The sequence below is a fragment of the Chelonoidis abingdonii genome, chromosome 1 (assembly GCF_003597395.2).
Source record: "Chelonoidis abingdonii isolate Lonesome George chromosome 1, CheloAbing_2.0, whole genome shotgun sequence".
NCBI lineage: Eukaryota > Metazoa > Chordata > Testudines > Testudinidae > Chelonoidis > Chelonoidis abingdonii.
Genome location: NC_133769.1, coordinates 268,658,868 through 268,668,358, shown reverse-complemented (window position 1 = coordinate 268,668,358; position 9,491 = coordinate 268,658,868). Strand labels below are relative to the sequence as shown.

The 9,491-nt window shown below is 42.1% G+C and overlaps 1 protein-coding gene across 2 annotated transcripts in view; it reads right to left on the bottom strand.

The window, feature by feature from the left end:
• POGLUT2 (protein O-glucosyltransferase 2) overlaps positions 1-8,102 on the bottom strand; it is a 16,696-nt gene extending 8,594 nt beyond the window's left edge. Inside the window, exons 1-4 of one of the 2 annotated variants that reach the window (XM_032801150.2) lie at positions 7,941-8,102; positions 3,815-4,020; positions 2,154-2,359; positions 1,050-1,127 (exon numbers count right to left, since the gene is read on the bottom strand). In XM_032801150.2, coding sequence (XP_032657041.1) covers positions 1,050-1,127; positions 2,154-2,359; positions 3,815-4,020; positions 7,941-8,095 — 645 coding nt within the window. In that variant the 5' untranslated portion in view covers positions 8,096-8,102. Of the gene's footprint in view, positions 1-1,049; positions 1,128-2,153; positions 2,360-3,814; positions 4,021-7,518 lie in introns of both variants that reach the window. The other variant, XM_032801131.2, reaches the window with a different exon arrangement.
• Between the last annotated feature and the right edge of the window lie 1,389 nt (positions 8,103-9,491).

The window sequence follows — 9,491 nt, the reverse complement described above, 5'->3', positions numbered from 1 at the left end:
TGTAATTCAAAAGTTCACGGGGCTTTTCCTGTTTACCTGCCCGCTGCATCCGAGTTCAGATTGCTGTCCAGAGCGGTCAGTGGTGCACTGTGGGATACCGCCCGGAGGCCAATAATGTCGATTTCCGTCCACACTAACCGTAATCCGATATGTTAATATCGAATTTAGCGCTACTCCTCTTGTCGGGGTGGAGTACAGAAATCGATTTAAAGAGCCCTTTATATCGATATGAAGAGCGTTGTAGTGTGGACGGCTACAGCGTTAAATCGATTTAACGCTCTTTAAATCGATTTAAACACGTAGTGTAGACCAGGCCGGAGTGTCACAGCTAAATAGAAGGTGGAAGCGACCATTTAGCATAAGTAGTTAACATGTATTGTAAGAGACCATTCAAGGTGAAGTGGCATCTTAACATCTCTGCAGTCATAGGACAAAAAAAGGGGGACTACTGGGTTACAGACTGTTGTAATAAGACACAAATCCAGTGTATTTATTAACTCCATGATTTTCAATGTCTAGCAAACTTAATTTAAGCTCCCAGGCTCGTCTTTTGAAGGTGCTGTGCAGGTTTTATTTGAGGACGAGGACTGAGAGGTCAGATATGGAGTGATCTTTTTGTGAAAAGTGTTGACCCACAGCTTGATCCGAGGAGAGAGTCCAGAATACATACCTTAACACACTCTGTGTAAACTCGAAAGCTTGTCTCTTTCACCAACAGAAGTTGGTTCAGTAAAAGATATTACCTCACCTACCTTGTTTCTCTAATGTTCTGGGACCTGCATAGCTGAAACAACATTGCAGATAATTAACATTTGTAAGTTACATTCTGCAGACTAATCAAAGAGCATACCCGAACATCCAACTTCATTAGGAACAATCCTGCTAGCTTATTACTTATTAATGTGAAAGTAACAAAAATGAGAGAACAAGAACAGTGGTATTTTCTTTATTGCTGTGGAGACATCAACAAAACTGTAATAAAGATTTCAGGGAAATTTTTGATATTTAAACACTATCATATACAATATATAAGACTAATTTATACTCACTTTTCTAGTCAAAGAAAGTAGTATAGCGTCCATGAAAATCCTGAAGCCTACATGCTCACCATGGGTCCTTATATAAACCTAAAAATAATCCAAACGTTATTGCATTAGTGTTGTTGCTTGGGGGAAAAAATATATTATTGGAGCTTTCCTGTTTCACAGTAAACCATCAGACAGATTGTATGGCTTCACCTTTATATAACGTCAAATAATTTTGAGAGGCCTTGGAATGTCCTACCTCTCTGATGAAGCAAAAAAGGGGGCACACATTTTTTTGTCCTTTGCAGTCACCTTTAAAAATGATCCCTTGTAAACAGAAACTCATCACTTTCAAGCATTACTCTACTGCACTGCTTTCCCAGATTATGTTCATGGCAAACAGACAAGCTAGACAAAAATATAAAATATTCTCTCCGGAAGGTTGCGATGTAACACTACTTTATTTCTAGGAATCCAAAACTTTAACACACAAAGAACCAAAGACAGAGAGAAAGAAGGCAGGCTGCACAACTAGAGAGGCACAACCCACCCTACCTTGTGCTAGGTTGGTTCTTTGATTGACTGCACAAGATTGCACATTTCCCTATATAGCCCCCTAATGTGCAAGGAGGGCTAGGAAACACCTGACATTTAATACACCACTAAAAGCTCTTCTGAAATTAGTAGAGTTTTGTTAGCAAGAGCTGAGGATTCTTAGACCACCACACCATACAAAATTGATTAGTATTCAAAACTCTTGTAAAGCCTAGTGGACAGGAAACTGAACTGGGAGTCAGGACATTTGGGTCTACTCCTAACTCTACTATTGATCTGCTATGTGACTGTGGGCAAAGTAATTTGCGTCTCTGTGTTTCAACTGCCCCATCTATAATATGGATGTAAAACACCTTACAAAGGAAGGAAGTATTGAGTTCTACAGATGAAAAACACTATATAAAAAAGAGTTAAATATTATATTTGAGGGATAATGAAGCAAACAACTGAGGTGTGAGAGCTTCTCAAAGAAAAGGTCAAAAGAATCCTTTATAATGGAAAGCGTTAACCAGCCTAAATATATGACTAGCTAGAAGCCTCCTTTTAATAGTTCAGCTAAATCACATACTGTACCTTGTTATCTTTTATGGTATAGTGACACAAGCTCTGTCTTTGTCCAAACCGTTGTGGAATTTCCTTTGCAATCTTATCTGGGTCAACAGTGGGAAAATGTGCTAGGTCTCTCTGAACCTGTGGAATGGCTTGAGGGCAGCTCATATCTTCTAGCCATGTAGTGCTGTCTTCGCGAGGGCAGTCACAATTCTCATGGTAAACAGGGCCTGTTGTATATACAGCAAATTTTTAGATTATTTTAATGTGCAACACAGACAAGATATTGAATTCAGAAGTTAGTTACTCTGGACTTTGAGACAAATTCAGAGGTGAATCAGTATAATATAATGTAAGTTACACTTTGTTCCAGCCCTCTTAGCATCAGGGCCGGCACTTCCATTTAGGCGACCTAGGCAGTTGCCTAGGGCGCCAGGATTTGGGAGGGCGGCAATTCGGCGGCAGAAGGTCCTTCCGCGCTCTGGGTTGGCAGCGGCAATTCTGTGGCGGGTCCTTCACTCGCTCTGGGACTCGTCGCCGAAGTGCCCCGAAGACCGGGAATGCGGAAGGACCCCCCCAGCCCCGCCGCAGAATTGCCAGGAGCGTGGAAGGACCCCTGCCTAGGGCGCCAAAAACCTGGCGCCGCTCCTGCTTAGCGTGTAACTTAGACTCTTAGGCCCTTGTCTACAAAGGGGAAATGGAACAGCATAACTGTTGTGGAAAATTTAGCTATCCCCATGTGGATACTCTGTTCCAGAATAAAAGAACCTATCTCCTGCCTAAGGCCCAGAGTTATCCTCAAACTAGGGGAAGACAGGCGTTTGCCTGCCTATCTTGCCTGATGTGGGCAGAAGAGGTGGCAGGTCCCTTGTATTTATCAGGTGACAGAGGACCTGAACTAGTGGTATCTCATATCCCAGTTGAATACCCTAACTATTGGTCTAATGGTTAAAAGGAGGGCTTGGTCCTCCTAATTGTCACTTTGTGTGGAGTTAGGCAGCCTCTGAGCATGCCTACCAGATTGGCCACTGCAGGCAAGGTACACATGCTTGTCTTTCAGAATCTGTGGATCACTCTAGGCCCTAGGTGGGAGATAGATGTCTGGATGCCTTGAGTGAGGCAGCAGTGTACATATTCAGAGGCAGAAACATAGGCACCTAGGGAATTTTTACACAAAAACTTAGGTGCTGAAGGTATGTCTATACAGAGATAAAAAACCCATGGCTGGCCAGGGCAGCTGAAAAATCACTGTGCAGACATTTGGGCTTGGGCTAGAGCCTCAGGTCTGGGACCTTCCACCCTTTCAGGGTCCCGGAGTTTAGGTTCCAGCCCAAGCCCGAATGTCTGTCTACACAGCAATTTTTCAGCCCTAGAACATGAGCCCCATGAGACCAAGTCAGCTGATCTGGGCTAGCCATGACCATGCCACAGGCTTTTATCCCTGTGTAGACATAGCCTGAGTGAGTTTAGGTGTCTTCAGGGTTTAGGGGAAGCTGAGTTGGATTCTACTGCAATCCACAATCCCCAAACTGGGAGTTGGGTGCCTAAGTACCTTTGTGAACCTAAGCCTCAGCAACTTGCAGGATCAGATCCTAGTACTGTAAAGCATTTTGGGCTACAGTTTGTATGAAAAAAAAAACACCACTATGTAAAATAAAGTTGTATCATATAATTCTTCTTTGTACCTTTTAAAATATATGGAGACTTGGCAACATGTTTGTTTTTGACTTTGATTTCTATCTTCAGGTTTTTGTAGCTTGCATACATTCTGTACCTCACAATGAAGGAGCCATCTTTTCTGTCTAATATCTGCACTCCTATCCGACTGAACTGCTCATCAGGAGCAGTGATCTTCACCTGGAATGCATTTGCTCCTGGAGAGAAAGTAAACCTACACAGGGAACAAATACAGTTGTGATTAAAAAGTGGCTATGTAACAATTTTCTTAGGGTCTGATCCAATGCCAATTAAAGTCAATGGAAAGATTGTCATTGACTTTAGTGAGAGCTAGATTGTGCAATATTTCTAAGTGCTCAGTGCCCAGATTCTCCAAAGACTTCAGCTCCAATTTAGACACCTAAATAAAGCCTGGATTTTCAAGTGTTCAGTAGGCAGCAGCTCCCACTATAGCACCAATGGGCAGATTTCAGTAGACCTTAGCACCCAATGTACTGAGCTCTTATGAAAATCTGTCTTCTTATTTTGGTGCTTAAATGAGAGCCAAGCAGTTTTGAAAATCTGACCAAGTGTGAGGTCTGAGCCCTTCTGAAAATTCGGACCATAGTGACTCAACAGACCATTGAGACGTCCTGCCCCTACAAATGAACTAGTTCAAAGCCAAAGTACCTCCTTGCCCAGTGACATTTCTGCAGATATGAGCTTGTGAGATAAATGAGCTCTTCTGATTCAGCACTTCTCTCCCTTCTGGTATTAATAAATGAACAGCAATCCTCCCATTCTAGGGTCTTAAAGTGCTTCCACCTACCTGGGAAATTACTTTTGTGGGGAGGAGGGTGAAGTGACTTTCTCAACATCACATGGAGAGTCAGTGAACACATGGAACCCACCATTCCTAGCAATAAGTCCTATGTATTAACCACAAGACTATCTTTACAGAGGTTCCTTTTCCTTTCTCTTTCCCTCACCACTCTCCCTCCTTACCACCAGGCCCTTTCTCTCCCACATCCCCTTTTCATTGGTCCTCTTCCTGGTATGGTAAAGTCTCCCTCTCCCTCTTTCCTTTTTCTTTCTAACCCCACTGATCCTGTTTACCTCACAAAAAAGCAGCAGTACTGGCCACCTATTCCTCTTCACTTCTTGCCCCAATTCATAGAGGTGGTTGTGGAGCAGCAAGAAAAACAGGAGGTGGAAATCTTGGCTGCCTGCTCAGAAGCACCAGGAAATGAGAGCAGGAACTGAAGACAAAAACTTTTCTTATTACCTGCAGCGCTACTTATGAGTGACATTTCAACTGGCATGAGTGACCAAGTGACTGTGCCCTCTAGATGAGTGACACTGAGTAGCTATGGAAACTGTAGGAACAAGTTTCACTTTGCAAATTTTATACTTTGGTAACTTTACAGCTACTGAACCAAATTTCTTCAGATTTGGCTTGCTTTGTAGGTCTTATGGAAAGATATACAGTCTTTAATAACAGATGTGGGGAAAAGAATTGAGTACAATATCTAAACATTTGAAGATAATCTCTTGTTTATACAGGATGTCAGAATATCTCAAATATAAATCTCAGGATAGAAACAGAAGAACTTTAGGAGTGTCCCATAAAAAAAAAAATGTTTACGGGATTTTGCTCAAACTTTAAAAAGAACTTCACAATGTATAGACACCAAATCTAGAAAAGTTCAGCCTAAAAAGTGAATGGCTTGGAAAGTTATGAATGCAGGGAACAGTTTTACAACTGTAACAATGGTATGTGCTACCAGGTATTAGACAAGATTGTCCACCTCCACTTCTTTGATCAAATCTATGCTGTGTATGAAGGATGTGGGCTACCAGAGCTAAAGGGGACGCTTTCTAGCATCATCCCTTCCCAGTACCCCACTAAGATACTAGGAGCTCTGCAGAGTGTGGGGTTTGGCTAGGTGGCATCTTCTGTCTGTGACAAGGTGGCATTGTTCACCCTTACAACCTTGAGGGAATCCCCACATAAGATAATGCTAATCTCATTGTTGTTACTTTACATGGATTCCCCACTCTGTTGAATGAAACTGTACATCCTCCTTGGGAAGGAGTATGTGGATAGCAACCTGTAGGGTTGCCACGGCAGCTTGGGTCCTTTAGAAGCTGTGCTCCTGTTAAAGAAGGGGAAGGGTCTGGGAAGCAGTGCCAAAGCATACAGACTCTCTGTTCAAATGGATCTGGCCTCCTCAGATCTTAGGGAATTTGCAAGTGTAAGGGGCTGAGGAGATTTTCAAAGCAATAAATGACGTTTAGATGCCGAACTCCCACTGACATTTAATGGGAGTTAGACAACTAGCTGCCATTGGTGCCTCTGAAAATATCCTGCCAGTTCCATGAGGGGATAGAGGGAACAAGCCTTACCTCTTCATGGAATATTTTGGTGAAAATGCCACAAAAGTGGCAAGTTGTGGGTTTTCTGTTCTCTGCTGGGTTTTTCCTGTCTAGAGATGATCTGCCTCACTAATTTCAATCTTTGAATTAAGTTTAGGTTGTCTAAAAACATTACTAGGTTTCTTTAATGTTCTATACAGTATTTAACAAGCAATTATTTTAAATGGATTCATAGATCTGATACCTACATGTTTGTGGGGATTACTGGTTTGTGTGATAATGGAAAGAAGCAGGGAAGTCTAGAGGTCACACCATAACTTAATCTGACAGTTTCTTATATATATAGGCTTGACAAGGGAGAATTAGCTGTAACTTGTTTGCTGGGCCAAGATGCTTCTGTTTTGTCTGTAACCCAATTTTCATTTCCTTTCTCCATCTCACATCCTGTATGAGGCCTGTGAACCTTGAGGTGAATGGCAAATTTTATACTAGGGCAATGGAGCAGGAGATTTTGAAAAGACCACCATAGGTTTTTTAAACTTATATTATTTTTTCTTACTGTGGATAATATCCCAACGGAAGCTTAAAAATAAAATCTCAGGGCCAAATTAACTGCTAGTGGATGGGGGAGAGGGGTGCAATTCAAATTATATTTATGGAATCACAGTTTTATGTGCCAACAGGGATTCTTGAATCTTCACTGAATATTTTTCCTTCATGTATTGTGCAAGTACACTGATTTCCAGGAGTAAGGTCTGCTGGAATTAATTTAATTAAAATAACAGAGCATTTTGACACGACAATTAAAGTTTACAAAGAGATATAAGGCATAAAATATAAGTCAGATTTGGGGCCTTCAGCATAAATATTCTTTTCTGCAAGAAAGGAAAATTAAGTAGCTTTCTTAATTAAATAACAAGAGAGCCAATATATACAGGCATACTCATGTGGCTCTGAAGAGATGATAGGGCCAATTCTACTGGTGATGAACAAAACACAATGGAATGTAATATAGATGCAAGCGGTCAGGCTCTGCAGTGTAACTGGAGGAAAAATAGTAAAAGTTATTTTGTCAAAGAAATCCTGTAGGTATGGCTTGGACCCAGATCCTCAGAACACTTAAGCATGTGTGTAATTTGAGTAACGTTGCACAATGCTTAAATATTTCTGGGGAAGGGGCCTTGGGAATGCCAGCAATGGAACAGTCATTTCTAATTTTAAATTCAGATACGGTGGGGATGGGAACCTCGTGAGTATTTAGACCTGTGAAGCAAGAAAGTGCCATTTTTAAACTCGAACATCTTTTTGGCCATAAATACAATTTAAAGTTGCTGTGATAAAGTGCTGTCATGCTTACCTCTGCCCTTCAGTGTCCAAAGCCTGAACATAAAAATACCGAGCAGGGAGGACAACATCTGCTCTCAGACCAGGTCCCCATATTAAACTGTTCTCCGGACTCAGCTGGTTTCCTCCACCCGAGACAGTGAACACGGGAATGGTTCCAAGCGTTAAGTAACAAAGCAGCCAAATGCTAAACATTTACAAGATTTCCTCCTCAGGAAAAAACACAAACAAGAAGACAGGTCAAGCTGCAGGGAAGGGGTAGAAAACGTGTGCTAAAGTGTAACTTGTGAATCAGTTACGGCTGCAATAACATCTGCTCAGTTACACATCTGCCTTGACTTAGCGTTAGCTTGTTTGTTTCTAAGAAGTCTTGAATATTTCCACTTTCCTACTAAGCAAACTACAAGGGAGAAGCCAGTTAACTACATTAGTTACCACAGAGTAGACACAATCAGGAGCTGCTGCCGTGTCCCTATTTCTTTGTATCTGTGTGTATCGATTCTTCTGCCTCTAACCCTGGAGCTGGAACAGCATCTTCGGGTTAACCCTATCAGTCTCAGCGAGCAGGAGAGGAAAGGGAATTGTTTCATTGGCCCAACAAAACTTCTTCCGAATGAATGATGATATTGTCTCACTTCCCAGCTGAGCAGTAATGCTGGGAAATGTAGTCCAGCAACAAGAATCACAGCAGCCTTGTACCTCACCACTCACACTCATTACCAGTATGGTTTGGGCGGGGGCGAGAACTTTCTAGCTATTTCAAACAAGAGTGCAGACGTTTGCAGCGTACTGCAAGTACAAGTTTAAATAGGACACCGTCAGCTTAAAACTTGCACTTCTGTCTGAAAATATACTTATTATTGCCTGCGAGTAACAAACAAGGTTACAAGTGAAAGCTTTTTGAAATTAACGTTTTCAATTTGTTTACTTTATGTATTTAACATCATATTGTATGTACATAGCTTCTCTGTTTCCTTTAGAGTCCATAGTTAGAGCTAGATCAACTTATACTCCGTGCTATGACACCTACATGTAGGCGTCCTGCTGCCTAATGGAATCCACAACCCTGAGTTAGGGATGCACAGGGAGAATTAGGTGTCCAAGAATGGGATCCACAAAAGTCAGCAAAGCTGAGCAAGCTAGCTCATAGAAAAGAGGAAATGCCCAGGAAAGTAGTTTTGCCTACATCCCATCTCCTCAAAGGGACTTAGGTGCCTATCTCTGGTTAGAAATCACAGCTGTGAACTCCCTGCTGAAGCTGGGTGCCCAAGCCCTTTCTTGCAAAAAAAAGAGGTAGTGCTGCTGATATATAAAACTACAGTATTAGTCCTGTTGTTAGCACCCCAAGCCAGGGTGGGGGAGACATAAAGCTCAAATCCTTATTCTGCCTGATGGGAAATAAGGATTTAAACTTGCCTTTCAATAGAGCACCCTAACCTCTGGGCTATGGATGGGGCTTTCTCAGTTGCTCCTGTTGAAACTGTTTGACCCAGAGTGTGTATAAATAATTAGAATTTATTGCGCCAGAGAAAGCAAGCAAATGATTGAATAGCCTGTGTTTAGGGCACTCACTTTTTAAGTCCCTGCTCTAATGTTGTCGTAGCTTCCTACTCAGATTTGAACCTTAGCGTTCATAACCTGAGAAGCTAGCATGAACCCCTCTAAGCTTAATTACCAGCTCAGATTTGATCTGGCTGCCACCATCCAAAAATTCCAGGGTTGTGGCTCCCTCTGGTCTCCCCAAAACCTTCCCTAGAGGGACCCCAAGACTCAGAGACTCTGAGTCTCACCATAAAGGGAAATAACCCACTTCCCTTCCCCCTCTCTCTCCCACCCAGACTTTCCTCTCTGGGCTAACCTGAGAGTACTGATGCAATCTCTTTACATCGCAATACCAAGAAGCATGTCTCCTCTATTCCACAAAGAGACAAACCCCAAATACAAGGAAACAGAAATGATTCTCTCTCTCTTTCCCCCCCCCACCAA